We start from the raw sequence: 17,407 nt of genomic DNA on the forward strand, positions 1-17,407 counted from the left end.
CTATGGGACTGGGGGGCGGGGCTATGAGACTGGGGGGGCGGGGCTATGAGACTGGGGGCGGGGCTATGGGACTGGGGGCGGGGCTATGGGACTGGGGGCGGGGCTATGGGACTGGGGGCGGGGCTATGGGACTGGGGGCGGGGCTATGGGACTGGGGGCGGGGCTATGAGACTAGGGGCGGGGCTGGGGGCGGGGCTGGGGGCGGGGCTATGAGATTGGGGTTTTATGGGGCTGAGGGCGGGGCTAGGGGGCGGGGCTATGAGACTGGGGGCGGGGCTAGGGGGCGGGGCTAGGGGACGAGTGGAAGCTTTGGGGGCTGGAGGGGGCGGGGCTATGCCGCGCGTGGGGGTCAATGGGGGGAGGTGGTGACCGGCTAAAGCGGTGACGGCTTCTCAGCCACCACCACCAGTCCACCACCACCACCATCCTCCTCCTCGTCGTCGCCCTCGTCGTCGTGTCCGTGCCTCGCCATGGCGAGCGAGGCGTGTGCGCAGGGGCTGCTGAGGCGCGCGGGGGAGCTGCTGCTGCTGCTGCCGAGCGAGGCCCGCGCGGCTCCCGGCGACGAGAAGCCCGCGGCGGCCTCGCCGCTGCTGCCGCTGCTGGTGATGGGGGCCGCGGCGGCGGCGGCGGTGTTCGCGGGGTTTTACCTGCGGCGCGCAGCTCAGGTGAGGGTGGTGGTGGTGAGGGTGGTGGTGGTGAGGCTGGTGGTGGTGGTGAGGGTGGTGGTGTGCGTGGATGTTGTCCAGGGAGCGGTGGCGCAGTGGTTAGCGCGCAGCGCTACGATCCCGGCCACGTGAGTTCCATTCCCGCTCACGACCAACACCGGTGACGATTGCCTGAACCGTTCCTGGGCCTCCCCTAGGTCGACTCAGCCTCAAATGAGTCCCTGGTGCGGTGTGTGAACATCACCACTAGAGAGACAAAGGCGGCCGGGCGTGGTGCTGACCACCCCACCCCCTCGTGTGTCGTGCCGGCCTTCATAGGTGCTCGCTAACAGCACTTGCCCCTACAGTCCTTTGAAGGCTACCCGGGGGATCTTTGCCTTGGGGGGCTGTTCGGGACTCCACTGGGCCCGGCCGGCGTCACCTTTGACCCAGTGACGAGGAAGTGGCGGCGGTAGCGCGAAGCAGAAGTCCTGCTGAGTGCCACTGCGCGGGGCTGATACACGAGGCCGCCCTCTCACTGTGTCACTCACCGCTCTCTCACTGTGTCACCCACCGCTCTCTCACTGTGTCACCCACCGCTCTCTCGCTGTGTCACTCACCGCTCTCTCACTGTGTCACTCACCGCTCTCTCACTGTGTCACTCACCGCTCTCACTGTGTCACTCACCGCTCTCTCACTGTGTCACTCACCGCTCTCTCACTGTGTCACTCACCGCTCTCTCACTGTGTCACTCACCGCTCTCACTGTGTCACTCACCGCTCTCTCACTGTGTCACTCACCGCTCTCTCGCTGTGTCACTCACCTGGCGGGGGGGGGGGTCACCTAGGGGTGACTCTCACTGTGTCACTCACCGCTCTCTCGCTGTGTCACTCACCTGGGGGGGGGGGTCACCTAGGGGTGACTGCGTCACTGACCATGTCATTGACGCGGGGGGGGGGGGGGACTGTCACTGAAATACTGCCAGCAGCAGGCGGAGGAAGCCGCTGCGTCGTCAGTCATTGACGAAGCGGTGGAAGGCCGTGACATTGACGTTCACACAGGCTGCCTGGCTGACTCGTCGTGCTGCGCTCTGTCATTGGCCGGGAGCAGCCGGCCCGTTTGTCACTCATTCCTCGTGTCACGTGGGCTGTGCCGTGCCGCGTGCTGTACCGTGCCACGTGCTGTACCGTGTCACGTGCTGTACCGTGTCACGTGCTGTACCGTGTCACGTGGGCCGTGCCGTGGGCTGTGCCGAGCCGCGTGCTGTACCGTGCCACGTGCTGTACCGTGCCACGTGCTGTACCGTGCCACGTGCAGTACCGTGTCACGTGGGCTGTGCCGTGCCGTGGGCTGTGCCGTGCCGTGGGCTGTGCCGTGCCGTGGGCTGTGCCGTGCCGTGGGCTATGCCGTGTCACGTGGGCTGTGCCGTGCCGTGGGCTATGCCGTGTCACGTGGGCTGTGCCGTGCCACGTGCTGTACCGTGCCACGTGCTGTACCGTGCCGCGTCCTTCCTTGCTGTGTGTCGTGTGCCGCGTCGTGGCAACTCGCTGCGACCTTCAGCACCGCCGCCGCGTCTCCGTGGTCACTCTGGACCCTTGCCCAAAGATTGCCAAAGACGGGTTCCAAGATGTTTGCGAGGTCACGACGCCACGCGGGGATCGATATTGTGTCGCATTTTATTGCTGTTGGGATTTTAAGATAAAACATTTTTAATGACATGTATTTTTTTAGCGTCTTTACAACCGTTAGCGTGACTGTATGTCACATCAGCGATTCATTTGTGCTTATACATTGTACATCACTTCTGAATGGCGTGGCCATATCAGGTTATTTAAATAAAGTAATTGACGACTTATGGGTTCCATACACTTTGGTTCTTTCGGTAAAGTCACGTAGTTAGAAATAAAATAAAATACCCACTTGACTTTACCGAAAGAACCAAAGAGCATGGATTCCTGCAGTCGATTAATCGGATCTCGGTAGAATAATTGCGCAGTTAATTGCGCGAGATGGAAAGTTATTTGGGTGATATCACGGGCCAGGGGCACATGGGGGGAGGCCACAATCACCGGGGATTTGTTTTTAGAGAAGACTCGGCACGTCGAGGAAGATTGGAACTGGCTTCATTGCTGTTGGACTTGCTAATGTTGTTGATGTTGCTGCTGCTGCTGCTCCGTTAGTCATCGCAAGAGATGGCTACGCTCGTAATGATGCATTGCTTAAAATCGTGTGCGCCAAATTGTGTGTGTGAATCGCTTGGTTAATAATTTAGGCAAGTCATATATGCGAATGATACTCATAATTCACGACATAGGACAGGGCAGGGGGTAGCAAAGTAAACGAGACGATGAAATTAAACAAAACCTAGTTAATTATTTAAGTTGTGCTAATGCGATGAGGGAACTACAGAATTACAGCGTAATAATTCTAACGCCCCTTAAGTAGCCACTCAGATAGTTGATTTATTGTTTATTATTTATAATATATTTTACATTGTTACACCAAATGCGTTTACTCCAAGGACCCAATATTCCCGAGTATTGGTTAACATTTCTGAATATTTAGAATACCAAATCAATATATTTTAACAAAGTATGTAATTCTACTTTGCGTACGAGTCGGCTGTACATCTGTGCGTTTTCAATTGAAACCTGAACTTGAAACCACTTTTGAAACGTATCTCTGGCACAGTTGCTCAACTCGCATGTACTTTACGACAGACAAAATCAACGTCACCTGAGCCTAACCTTACCCTAACTTAACCCTAACTAACAATAGCCAAACCCCAACCTTACCCTAACTTAACCCTAACTAACAATAGCCAAACCCCAACCTTACCCTAACTTAACCCTAACTAACAATAGCCAAACCCCAACCTTACCCTACTTAACCCTAACTAACAATAGCCAAACCCCAACCTTACCCTACTTAACCCTAACTAACAATAGCCAAACCCCAACCTCACCCTAACTTAACCCTAACTAACAATAGCCAAACCCCAACCTTACCCTACTTAACCCTAACTAACCAAAGCCAAACCCCAACCTTACCCTACTTAACCCTAACTAACCAAAGCCAAACCCCAACCTTACCCTACTTAACCCTAACTAACAAAAGCCAAACCCCAACCTTACCCTAACTTAACCCTAACTAACAATAGCCAAACCCCAACCTTACCCTACTTAACCCTAACTAACAAAAGCCAAACCCCAACCTTACCCTAACTTAACCCTAACTAACAATAGCCAAACCCCAACCTTACCCTAACTTAACCCTAACTAACCAAAGCCAAACCCCAACCTTACCCTACTTAACCCTAACTAACCAAAGCCAAACCCCAACCTTACCCTAACTTAACCCTAACTAACGAAAGCCAAACCCCAACCTTACCCTAACTTAACCCTAACTAACCAAAGCCAAACCCCAACCTTACCCTACTTAACCCTAACTAACCAAAGCCAAACCCCAACCTTACCCTAACTTAACCCTAACTAACGAAAGCCAAACCCCAACCTAGCCTTAACTTAACCCGTCCATAAACTAAGCCTAAAATCTTACACTAAACCCTAACCCAACCCTAATCCTAACCTAACCCTAATCCATAAGCTAAGCCTAATATAATGCTAAACTTAAACTAACCCTTACCTTAATATAATCCTCACCATAATGCTAACAAAACCATAAACCTAACCTAACGCGAAATATAACCCGAATATAACCAACCCTAACACTTGCAAAAATGTAGGCTGACGGAAACGGACACGGATTTCCTCAGGGGTTGCAGCTAATTAGGGAACATAATGAATGAATTAAATGCCCGCCGAGTTTGGTGTTTGTTTCCCGGGGAACGAACCTTCGGGGAAACGTGACGTTCCATTCCGCTCACACCGGCGGCTCCGTCGCCCTGCAAGTGCCCGCTGGCACCACTGCTGGCGGATGTGGGGGGGGGAGCTCTTCGACTCGTGGGTAGAAACCCTAAGGTGGCGTTCTTGGTCTGCTCTTGAACGTGAACCAGACAGCCGCGTCGGTCGATTTGGGAGCACCCACACCCAACCTGTACCTCCCGATTAACACGGTTGGTGCGAAATAAATCATACGTACACACGTATGTGCGCCACCACACGCGTCCCTGCCGATCGACTGTAACTGTGGTGTTTAACCCGTTCGTGCTGCTGGGTGGACAAATGTGTTGGGGGGGGGGGGGTGGAGGAGGGGGCGGGGGGGGTGTGGGCGACCTCCTGGATTGCAAATCCATTGAGCTGACCATCACACCCGTGTGGCAGGGTCCCATGAATTTGAAGATGCCACATGGCATCTTCTTTGCTTTTTTTCGCCCTCCGCTCCATCTCTGCCACGCCTTGTGTTCCCTCGGGTTTCTCTTCTCTCTCTCTTTGTGCCAAAATACACTTCCCTTGGCGACCGTGACAGCAAGTCGAGCGAGCGAGCGTGAGTATGTGAGCAAAGGAGTCTTTGTGGGGAGCGGTGGCGCAGCGGTTAGCTCGCTACGCTACGAGCCCTGGTGACCCGAGATCCATTCCCGCTCACGGCCAACGCCAGTGACGATTATCTGCACCACGCCTGTGCCTCCCCTAGGTTCGCACAGCCCCAAATGAGTACTTTGTGCAATGTGTAAACATCGCCACTCGGGAGACAAAGGCGGCGGCCGGGTATGGTGCTGGACACCCACCTCGTGTGCCGTGTCGCCCTTCGTGGGTGCTGACTCATCGCCGCTTACCCCAACAGTTTATTAAGGCTATACGGGGGATCTTATCTTCGTGCGTGTGCTCACCGCCCTGCGCGTGTGCCCCCCGCTGTGCCGGTGCCAGCGCCCCATGCTGGTGGCGGGCGCCGGGTTCCGCCGCTTCCTGGACGACCACTGCCCCATGGTGCGTGAGAAGTTCTACCCCACCTTCTGGTGCACCGACGGGCGCGCCCAGACTGTCGTCCGTGTCCTGCTCAAGACGCCGGTCCCCGTGCACTACCGCAAGTGAGCGCCGCTCGCACCGCTTGTGCCGGCAGCACGCCGATCGTTTGCACCTCGCCGCGCTGGTGAACTTCACTCATTCATTCCTGAAACTAAACTCGCCACCACCACCGACAGATGGGGTGGGAGGGGCTGGCGAGATGCTAACTACCTTGCCTGGTATACAGTATGTCGTGGCTTCCTTCCCTACCTTGGTCCTGGAATGAATCACAAACGATTGTAATTGTTTTTAATGTTTAGTATTGTACTATTTCTTGTTGTGTGTGTGTGTGGTGATTTCTTTTTGTGGACTTCTTGCCAGGTCCAAGAGCTGTTCAGCTCAGTGGTGCCTTCCATGGTAAAATAAAAAAAATAGTTTAGTTTGTTTGATTATTAGCGCTGTCTGTGAGAAAGCATCACCCACTGCTGCTGCCTCCCCACCCCATCTCTACCTCCCTCGCCCCCCCCACCACATTCCCCACGGCACCAGCGAGCTGATCCGCACGGCTGACGGCGGTCACATCTCCCTCGACTGGGCGGACAACGACGCGAGCGAGCGGCACCCGGACGGGGCCACGCGGCCCACGCTGCTGCTGCTGCCGGGCCTCACGGGCAGCAGCAGGGAGAGCTACATGCTCTACATGGTGCGCACCGTCCTCTCCATGGGATACAGGTGAGGGGGAGGGGCGGGGAGGGGCGAGGGAGGGGCGAAGGAGGGGCGGGGAGGGGACGGGTGGGGGGGAGTCCCCCCAAGACGTCGCCGTGCCGGTCTGCCCCCAACGTAGAGGACTTCGCCCTCGTCCGACGCCAGCACGCGGGCCCGTTTGGGGGGCGCGTGGCTCGTCGTTGAACAAACCCGGCGGTCCGGCTCGCCGACGATAGATCCGGAACGAAATCCGAGCGGTCGTGGCGACCCGGGGTGGGGGCGGCACGACGGTGAGAGCCGGATCACGGCGACACCTGGCCTCGCGATCCAGAGGGCCCCGTCGATGGCCTCGCAATCCAGAGGGCCCCGTCGATGGCCTCGCAATCCAGAGGGCCCCGTCGATGGCCTCGCAATCCAGAGGGCCCCGTCGATGGCCTCGCAATCCAGAGGGCCCCGTCGATGGCCTCGCAATCCAGAGGGCCCCGTCGATGGCCTAGCGACTGCTCCTACTTCTTGATTCAAGATGATGTGAAAAGAAATGGCCTCGTGACCTTTCTGGTGTCATGGTTCAAATTTGGCAAATTCAAAAACTTCAAATCTCTCTCACGGGGATTACACACAGCAATATCGCCACCCCTTCTGCTGCGAAACTACGGCAGACTTGTTCCTGCGATAATCCTTGTGCTGTAAGGATGGCACGCGTGCCAAAACGTACTGCGTTGCCGTTGTTATTATCATTCACGTCCCCGTATCACAGTGCATTTGCTGTTGGGTGTTGTTGTTGGTGATTGTGTGGGATGTGCGTGTGGCCGCTCCCCCTGTGTGTGCAGGTGCGTCGTCTTTAACAACAGAGGGTTCGGCGGGGAGGCGCTTCTGGTGAGTGAGCGTGACGAGCGGTGTGTGTGTTGTGTGTGATGAGAGGCGTGTTTGTGTAGTTTGTGTGTATGTGGTGTGGTGTGTGTTAGGTGTAAGTGTGTAGTTTGTGTGTATGTGGTGTGGTGTGTGTTAGGTGTAAGTGTGTAGTTTGTGTGTATGTGGTGTGGTGTGTGTTAGGTGTAAGTGTGTAGTTTGTGTGTATGTGGTGTGGTGTGTGTTAGGTGTAAGTGTGTAGTTTGGTGTATGTGTGTACATGGTGTGTGTCTGTGGCGTGTGTTGGATGAAGTGTGTGTTGTGGATTAGTGTGCTGCGCTGTGAACCCGGCAACCCGAGTTTGATTCCCGCTCACCGCCAACACCGGTGACGATTATCTGAAGTGGTCCTGGGCCTCCCATTGGTCGCCTAAACCTCAAATGAGTACCCAGTGCGGTGTGTAAACATCGCCACTGGGGAGACAGGTGGCCAGGCGTGGTGCTGGCCACCCACCCCCTCGTGTGCCTCCTCGCCAGCCTTCACAAGTGCTCCTCGCTAACAGCACTTGCCGCGAAAGTCTGTTAAGACTATACGGGGGATCTGTGTCTTTGTTGTGGTTTTGGACCATTGCCCGAAGCGTCGCCTATTGTACATTTTTCCTTCAGGGGCAGGCGTTATTGACGAATGTGAGCTCCTATGTGTTTACTTGGCGTGCGCGTGTGTGTATGTAGATGAGCACGCATTGTGTTTCTGGTGTGGTGTGTTGCGAGTGTGTGCGGTGCGATGGGAGTGTTGGCTGTACGCGTGGTGCAGTGTGCACTGTGTTTATTGGGCGGGCGGGCGAGCGTCCCCGACGAGATTGCGCATCCTGGGGCTGTCCACGTGGTGGGCTGTGGCCACGTTGCAGCGAGGCTGTCGCTCTCCCACCCCGCCCACCCACCACCAACCAGACCCCGCGTACGTTCTGCGCTGCCGACACGGAGGACCTGGAGGCGGTGCTGGACCACGTGCGCTCCCTCCTGCCCGACGCCCCCCTCGTGGGCACCGGGGTCTCGCTGGGAGGGTGAGACAAACAAAGACAAAGATCCCCCGTACAGCCTTCAACGACTTTTGGGGAAAGTGCAGTTAACGAGCACCTATGAAGGCCAGCATGGCACACAAGGGGGTGGGTGGCCAGGGCCACGCCCGGCCGCCTTTGTCCCCCTAGTGGCGATTTTTACACACTGCACCAGGTACTTATTTGAGGCCGAGTCGACCTAGGGGAGGCCCAGGACCATTTCAGATAATCGTCACCGGTGTTGGCTGTGAGTGGGAATCGAACTTGGGTCGCCGGGTTCATATCGCAGCGTGCGAACCGCTACACTACCGCTCCCTACTGGGAGGATGAGACTCGCACGCGCAGACACACAATGACACTAACAACAGCCGCCATTCGCCACGATGCGGCGGTGACGTCTCCACGGCATTCGTGCCAAGCTCGGTGCACCTTGAGGCTATCGTGTGAAGTGTGGGAGGTTCGCAGCCTCGTTCTCCTCCCATTCCCTCTCTCCCTCCAATCCCCCCCTCCTTCTCGTATCCTTCCCTTTCCTCCTATCCCTCCTCCTCCCTTCCCATCTCTCTCTCCAATCCCCTGTCCTTATCCCATCTCTTCCCATCCTATCTCCACCCCGCCGCCCCCCGTGCCCTCCCCCCCCCCTCCCCGACCGACAGAATGCTGCTGCTGAACTACGTGTCGCGCTCGGGCAGCGAGTGCCGGCTGAGCGCCGTGCTCACGCTGTCGGCGGCGTGGGACACCTTGGCCAGCTGCGACTCGCTCGAGCGCCCGCTCCACTGGCTCCTCTTCAACCGCTTCCTCACCGGCAACCTGCGCAGGACCGTGCACAGGTGAGCGCTACCCCCCCCCCCCACCCACGAACTCCGCGAGTGAGATGAGCGAGGCGGTGAGGTGGTCGTTTAACCGGGTCAACACAAGTGACGAGCAGTGCCCCTCCGCACTCCATTCACATACGATCGCGTGTATGTGTGTGTGTCTGTGTGTGTGTGTCTGTGTGTGTGCGTGCGTGTGTGCGTGTGTGTGTGTGTGTGTGCGTGTGTGCGTGTGTGTGTGTGTGTGCGTGTGTGTTTGTGTGTGTGTGTCTGTGTGTGCGTGTGTGTGTGTGCATGTTGAACTTCTTTTGCACCGTACATTGCCAACCGTGCTGATCGGAGGTGAGGGGGAAGGACAACAAACTAAACACAAGACGCAGTTTAAAAAATATATATAACTTTTCAAACCAGATGATTTAAAAGTGCATGTGACCTCTCCTCCCCCTCTCTTTCTCCGTAATTCCAAACCCGCACGTCTACGCACAGCACAAACAAAGACAGAGTTACCCCCCCCCCCCCCCCCACCTCCTATAGCATTTAACAGACTTTTGGGGCAAGTGCTGTCGGCATGCACCGCTGCATGCCGACAGGTCACACGAGAGGGAGGTGTGGGAGGCTTGGGCTACGCCCAGCCACCTTTGTCTCCCTGGTGCTGATGTTTACACGCACCAGCTATTCATTTAAGGCCGAGTCTACCTCGTGGAGGCCCAGGACCGGTTCAGATGTTCCACACTGATATTGGTCGCGAGCGGGAACGGAACCCGGGTTTCCCGGCTCGTAGCGCGGTGCATCGACCACGGTACCACCGCTTTCCAGCTCGCGCGCACGCACACAGCCCCCCGTGTGTTTGCCTGAGCACAGCAGGAGCGCGCGTGTGGTGCCTGCGTTGAGTCCGCATCTCCCCCTGTGTCCAGGCACCGCGATGTGCTGGCCTCCAAGTTTGACATCGAGCACATTATGAAGGTGAGAGTTTCAAACCCGAATGCTGTAACCGTTGCTGTAATGAATACCGTCACTCACACTTCCCTCTGCTGAGGCTGCGAGTCCTCGTTTAACGCGGCCGTCGATGCGTTCCTGCAGAAGGGGTCCTTGTACCATTGTACATGTGGGGGACGCGTTCCCGACAGTGTTATTTATTTCGTATGAGCAATGTACGAGGGCTTCATTGGGGGTATTGGTAATAGTGCAAACAATAATAACACAGATGGTGAACGTAATTTCACGAATACAAATAATGTATTATAAGAACATCAGGAAGTATCATGTACTGTCAGAATCAATATTTATTTATACTGGAGGAATCCGATGAGCTATTAAGCTCTTTTTCACACACGTCCAGTAGGCGGCGGGTCAGAAAGTTACAACAACAAACAATACAAACTCACAATAGGAGTTCAAAGTACAAGAAAGGTAAACAAATCTCTTACAAACATCTAATAATAAAACTACAATTGTTTTTTTTATCGTATCAGCTAAAGTGCACTGCGGTATTAACTTATTTTGTAGAAACGACCTGGCCACACATGACAGCTCAACAGAGTGGCTTGTCACGTGGGAATGTGTCGCAGCCCCCACAATAATCACCACGATATTCCAGATGCAGAAAATCTGAATGCAATCTCGGTACGACGCACCGCACTCGCGAGTGCATTCTACCGCACGCCTCCTGCAAGGCAGCGGGAGGGAATCGTTGTCGGCTTTTATTTTATTATTTATCCAATCACCTGGCTCTGTCCTGACCCTGGGCCCGCCCCCCCCCCCCCCAGGCGCGCACGATCCGCGAGTTCGACCAGCGCTTCACCGCTCCCATGTTCGGCTTCGCGACCATAGACGACTACTACCGCGCGGCGAGCCCGGCGCACACCGTGGCGGCCATCCGCATCCCCGTGCTGTGCCTCAACGCCGCCGACGACCCCTTCTCACCCATGCACGGTGACCGCTCGCGCACGCAAACACGCACACACACGCGCACGTACACACGCACGTGCGCACACACGCACGCACCTACGTAGACGAAGATGCCCCAGTATGGCCTCAACAGACTGCTGGGGCAAGTGCTGTTAGCGAGTAGCACTTATGACGGCCGGCACGGCACACGAGGGGGCGGGTGGCCACCGCCACGACCTTTTGTTTACACACTGCACCAGGTAGTATTTGAGGCCGACCTAGGGCCCTGGCACGTTTTGACCGTGAGTGGTTCGGATAATCATCACTGGTGTTGCCGTTGTTAAACAAACTCACCGACTCGCTCACCCACTCATTCACTCGCTCATTCATTCACTCATTCACTCACTCATTCACTCACTCATTCATTCACTCATTCACTCACTCACTCACTCATTCACTCGCTCATTCATTCACTCATTCACTCACTCATTCACTCACTCATTCACTCACTCATTCACTCACTCATTCATTCACTCATTCACTCACTCATTCACTCACTCATTCACTCACTCATTCACTCACTCATTCATTCACTCATTCACTCACTCATTCACTCACTCATTCACTCACTCATTCATTCGCTCATTCACTCACTCATTCACTCGCTCATTCATTCACTCATTCACTCACTCATTCACTCACTCATTCATTCACTCGCCCACCCACTCATCCAGCCAGATCACTCTTGCAAAATGACTCCTAACCTAGCCTCCCAAGCTCTCACCTGGTTACTAAAACTAAACTAAACTTGTTTTTATTTTACTAGGTAAGGCCCACTGAGCTATTTCGCTCCTTTTCAGAAGCGACCTGGCCACAAACAATAGCTTAACGAAGTGGCTTATCACGTGGACATTTATAGCAGCCAAATACTCTTAATCGCATGTTTCTAAATGTGGAGAGAAAAACCGGAGAAAAATCCGCACGACCACGGGGAGAGAGACACGCAGACTCGGGATCGAACCCGCGACCCCCTGTATAGCAGGCAAGAGGCAGTGATTCTAGATTTGAAGCTTTCGTGACTGCAAGGATTCATACTCTTAGGTTTTTTTCGGTAAAGTCACGTAGGTAAAAAATAAAAATAAAATTAATAAAAGTCAAATAAAAATCACGACGTTTCGGAGGCAACAGACGGAAGCTTGTGTTGCCTCCGAAACGTCGTGATTTTTATTTTACTATTATTAATTTTATTTTTTACCTACGTGACTTTACCGAAAGAACCTAAGAGTAAGAGGCAGTGAACATATATACCACCGCAGCGCCCTTAAACAAAGTGAACCGTGGAGAGCTTGACTCTTAACGTGGAGAGCTTGACTCTTAACGACGGTGGCTCCTGGCCGCTTGTGCCCTCCCGACCCGCGGGCGCGCAGCGATCCCGGTGGAGGCGGCGCGGTCGAACCCGCGCGTGGCGCTGCTGGTGACGTCAAGCGGCGGCCACATCGGCTTCCTGGAGGGGCTGGTGCCACGCGGGCGCAGCTACATGGACCGCGTGTTTGCCGAGTTCACGCGCGCCGCCCTCGAGCACGCCGGCGAGCTGGAAGAGCTCACGGGCCAAGGGGGAGCAGGAGTTGAAGAAGTTGAACGAGTCGAAGGAGGTGAAGGAGGTGAAGGAGGTGAAGGAGGTGAAGGAGGTGAAGGAGGTGAAGAAGGATGTGAAGGAGTTGAAGACGACGTATGGCGACGGAGGAGTCTCGTCCACTGAGTCGCTCGCAGTCTCGCCCGCTCGGACGCATGCACACGCACGTACTCGCTCACGCGCACAGACACTCACAGGCTCGCACAGACGCTCGCGCAGACTCGCTCGCACACGCACACTCCTGCGCTCGCTCACTCGCTCGCACAGACTCCCGCGCTCGCTCACTCGCACAGACTCCCCGCACCCATGCACTCGCTCGGTTGCACGCAAGCTCGCACGCTCACTTGCTGACAGACGCTCACAACTCTCACGCCTCGATTTTCACACCCTTGCACACGCTCTTACTCGAACGCACACGCACGGCCTCTTGCACACCCGCCAGCTCGCCCTGGCTCGCTTGCCCTTGCGAAGCGCACACTCCTTCACAATGCAGATGCTCGCACGCACACCCACACACCAACACACACACACCAACACACACATTCCAAACACACACCAACACACACACACCAACACACACACACCAACACACACACACCAACACACACACACCAACACACACCAACACACACACACCAACACACACACACATACCCTTGCACGCCCCCACTCCTACACTCGCTCACACGCACACTCTCACTTCGCAGGTCACTCGCACACTCGCTCACACTCTTGACGGTCTTCCACGCCCCTTGTACCGCATTCTCACACTGAACCCACGCCCGCTCCCCCATACTTCCATCGGTGCTGCTCCATCCGTCAACTCTCCGATACCACTCGGCTATTGCTGCTCCTGTTTGGAAGCGTCTGTCCAGCCGCTCGCACACACGCGACACAAACCTGCCTTAACAACAGCGATAATTATCGGTAGAAATTGGCCTTCGACGTACGTGTGTACGTAGAACTTCTTTTGCCACCGTACGTAGCCAACCGTGCTGATCGGAGGTGCGGGGGAAGGACAATGGAGAGGTTGACGGCTTAGATCACGAGAGGATCTCGACGGTCAGGATGTTGGCAAAATGAGGCCAAGGGATGGACGAAGAGGGATCAGCTGCTTGCACAACTTTAAGGAAGGAAGGAAGGGGGGGGGGGCTTGGAGCTGTACGGATGGGATCGAAAGGAAGTTGCAGCCAAGAACCTGCCGTTGGGCAGAGGACTTCCATTTCAAGCCCTTTGACGCGAATACCATTCGATGCCTCCTGAATTTTTGGCCTTACTGCTGTAAATGTCTTTCTGTTCTAAGTCGGCCTTCCCGACGGCAGTGCCGGAAAGAGGGAGAGGAGAGCTTTGATTCCGCGTGCGTGTGTGAAGTGATGTTGTTGTTGTGACGGGGCTTGCCACCCGTCCCGGTTTTGGCCTGCGCAGTCGCTGCGAGTTGGCCATGGGGACGACATTGGCAGCAAGCGGATTCGTGAGTCCATTCCAGCTGCGTTTCCCGGTCCAGCCCTGTGCTCGTACGTCACCCGCGCATCACCGTATTGTGCATCGTCGACTGTGGTGCAGGATTCCGCACTCGGCGCGCCGGGACTACGATTCCCGCCTTCGGCCGCGGTTCCGCCATTGCTCGTCGCATTTCCTTCTTTTTACAAATAAGCTGCAAAGCGGCCCGAGTTTGGGCTTCCACGGAACCGAACGGGGTGTTGCTAAGAAGGACCGGGAGGTGCAGTGTTAGGGCGAGCCCCCGCTCAGTGCGCGGCCATGTTCGCACTTTGCAACGCGTCTTCGCTACGTTAGGGAATACTTGGCAGAACGCACGCACGCACCGTTATAACGCGGGTTCCGAGCAGTGGACTACTAGCCACTTTCTTGAGCCGCGCGGCTGAGCGGTGCAGCGATACAGTACGCCGAGTCGTTGAGTAACGTGTTGGCGTACCCGCAGTTGTTTGTGCCATCTCGCTGCGTGGTGTGCTGAGTGGTAGTACATCGCATCTCGTTATTACATTATTTATGGGGGAATAGTTTTCGCTATTTTCCCATAAATGTTCCTTTTCAGGAACACATCTGCAGCGTTAAGCGATGAGTTTCCGTACACCACTCCTGAACGAGCCCGGTGTTTTTGAGGATGCGAGGGAGCGGTGAGCGTGGGAGCTTGCGGGGAGTGGAGCTGCGGAGGTTGGCGCACTGCGCTCCGGACCCGACCAACCTGGGTTCGATTCCCGGCCGCGGCTCACGACGTATCACTGGCGAGTTGATATCGTTCATGGAAACTGGTACCCGCCTGAGGGGGCAAGTCGTTAGTCCCACAGACTTCTTCACATGGCCAATGAGAGTGAATTCGTCGAAAGCCCGACTCATTATCCAGTGGGTGTCGCGTGGTTCACTGTCGTTGACCACTTTGAGACATTGGAAACGGCTAAAGTCACGCCAGCTCAGGCGGTTACCGACTGCGCAAAACATATGCTCACCTGGGCCCACGGACTAATATCTGAACGGGTTCCGGGACTTCCTTAGATCGACTCGGCCTTAAACAAACACGTGGTGCAGCTGTGAAAAAAAAAACCCAGCACTGTGAGATCAAAAGAAAGTTACATTTACTGGGCGATGAGATGTTACGGCCCTTAATAGGTGCTTGCTAACGGCATTGCCTCAACAGGGGGATTTGTGTCTGTGTGTTTTGTGTGTGAGCGGTGGCGCAGAGGTTAGCGCGCCGCGCTACGGACCCGGCGACCCGAGTTCGATTTCCACTCACGGCAAACGCCAGTGACGAATATCTGAACCGGTCCTGGGCCTCTCTTAGGTCGACTCGGCCTCAAATAAGTAGCTGGTGCGGTGTGTAAACATCGCCACTTGGGAGACAAAGGCGCCCGGGCGTGGTGCTGGCCACCCGCCCCCTCGTGCGCCGTGCCGGCCTTCATAGGTGCTGCTACTCGTTTTAGAACAAGCACTTGCCCCGAACAGTCTGTTACAGGCTACACGGGGGATCTTTGTCTTGGTGTGTGCCTGCACACTCCAAGTGAACTGGGAGGAGGCACAGCTTTTTCGACACGTGTTACCTCCGTGTTCATCACAACACGTGTTCATCACAACACGTGCGTGCATTATCGCTCGCCTTGCCCTTTTTAATCACCAATCACGCACAGTCCCCCGCTGGCAGGAGCACTCGGAGTCGGCGAGTTATTAACTCTCGTTTGTATCGGTAACCCTACACACACGGTACTGGTATGTACGTGTGGACCCGTTTGTAGACCACATATATATAACTGTTGCTAAGAATGATCAACGCTTTTGTCATTCCATTGCTGGATGAAACCCACTCATCACCACCGTGTTGGGAGTCATAAGCGTGGCTTGACCATGCTTATCGTGCTATTAAGAAGGACCATTGCCCGAAACGTCAACTGATATGTGTGTGTGTAAGGCCACATGGTGTTGTTGATTGATTGTTTTAGATTTTATTTCTAATTTGTGATTTTGTACCGCTGCCAACGTAGCAGCCGCAGCAGCTGTAGTAGCATCGTGGCTATAAAATGTGGTGCCCTCCTAGTGGAGGCTGAGCGTTATATACATCGTGTGTTTAGGTCCAAAAGGCCCAGAACGCCAACCGGCCAGCAACAAACAGCACCTATCACAGATGTGCCCGACAAGAGCGTGTCGCACTCTCTCGTCTGAGCTTGTTGTTAAGAGTTTGTTGGAGACTCTAAAGACGACGACGATGATGATGGGAGGGGATTCCAGAGTGGGGTAGTGCGAGGAAGAAGCAGAAAGAGCAGCGAGGTGACCTGCAGTGTGGCGAGTGAGTGGGTGAGTGGCTGGGTGGGTGAGTGAGCGAGTGGGTGAGTGTTGTCACCTGCATTGTGGTGGGTGGGTGAGTGGCTGGGTGAGCGAGTGGGTGAGTGTGCTTGCCACCTGCAGTGTGGTGGTCTAACAACAGCACAGAGGAGATGAAACTGTCTGCGAGACCGAGCCCTCGATAGATGCGTCAAGTCTGCGACCACAAACCACGCTTCGCACCTCCCAAGCTAAGCAGGCTTCTAAGCCTGGACATTGCTAGGGCCGGAGAGGCAACCACCACACACACAACGGGTGTGATGGGCTGTTCCGGGGACTGATGGTTGTTAGTGGAGGGCATGGCAGTAGAATCAATTGTTCTGTACTCCTGCTTGCTTCCTTACGGCGGATGCTCCCCAGCAACCTGCGTGGTGAAGTATGGTCAAATCACAAGTAGTCACGCCCTCCATCTAGCAGCCGATTGACCTGTAACATTGCTTATGCGCCTGAGAAGTAAGCCGTGTTTGACTTGCAGTTTTATACGAGCACTTAAGAACATGTTTTAATTTAAGGTGTATGTGTGTGTCTTTGTCTTTTAGAGAATATGAGCATAAAATTTAAGAGAGTGGAACTAGTTGCTGTACTGCCTTGTTATTGTTACGTGGGGTACTAACCCCACCGCACACCCCACTTAGTTGTGGAACACATTCCAAAGTGTAAATCCTCCCAGCACGCCCAACCTCGTCTCAGTTACTCGGTGGTCTTCACTCGCCTGCACCGTAGACCAGGTGAGTCTATGGGCCCCAGGTGAGCCTGTAGTACAGTGTTCTTCACTGTAGACCAGGTGAGTCTGAGCACCAGGTGAGTCTAGACCAGTGTTTTTCACTGTAGACCAGGTGAGTGGGCACCAGGTGAGTGTAGACCAGTGTTTTTCACTGTAGACCAGGTGAGCCTGTAGACCAGTGTTCTTCACTGTAGACCAGGTGAGTGGGCACCAGGTGAGTCTAGACCAGTGTGTTCTTCACTGTCGACCAGGTGAGTCTATGGTCCCCAGGTGAGTTTGTAGACCAGTGTTCTTCACTCCTTTAGAGGGCGGGGCCCACTTTCCCCAATAAGATATCGTCAGTGTGATGGCCGCCACACATTTGAAG

The 17,407-nt window shown here is 55.1% G+C and overlaps 1 protein-coding gene across 1 annotated transcript; it reads left to right on the top strand.

Annotated features, from left to right (window-relative positions):
- The first annotated feature begins 357 nt into the window (after window positions 1–357).
- Window positions 358–16,887, top strand: LOC133344114 (phospholipase ABHD3-like). Its single transcript, XM_061554093.1, has 9 exons — window positions 358–665; window positions 5,471–5,631; window positions 6,098–6,280; window positions 7,084–7,129; window positions 8,053–8,165; window positions 8,813–8,986; window positions 9,883–9,931; window positions 10,735–10,900; window positions 12,283–16,887. The coding sequence occupies exons 1-9, from the start codon at window positions 471–473 to the stop codon at window positions 12,612–12,614; spliced, it is 1,419 nt and encodes a 472-aa protein (XP_061410077.1). The 5' UTR covers window positions 358–470; the 3' UTR covers window positions 12,615–16,887.
- The last annotated feature ends 520 nt before the right edge of the window (window positions 16,888–17,407 follow it).

The sequence above is a fragment of the Lethenteron reissneri genome, chromosome 19 (genome assembly GCF_015708825.2).
Source record: "Lethenteron reissneri isolate LAM-NWPU_2019-01 chromosome 19, ASM1570882v1, whole genome shotgun sequence".
Taxonomy (NCBI): Eukaryota; Metazoa; Chordata; class Hyperoartia; order Petromyzontiformes; family Petromyzontidae; genus Lethenteron; species Lethenteron reissneri.

Coding starts and splice junctions, on each gene's coding strand:
- LOC133344114 (XM_061554093.1), top strand. CDS start 471: ATGGCGAGCGAGGCGTGTGCGCAGGGGCTGCTGAGGCGCGCGGGGGAG. Junction 5,632..6,097: donor GTCCCCGTGCACTACCGCAA/GTGAGCGCCGCT, acceptor CCACGGCACCAG/CGAGCTGATCCGCACGGCTG. Junction 8,987..9,882: donor CTGCGCAGGACCGTGCACAG/GTGAGCGCTACC, acceptor CCCTGTGTCCAG/GCACCGCGATGTGCTGGCCT.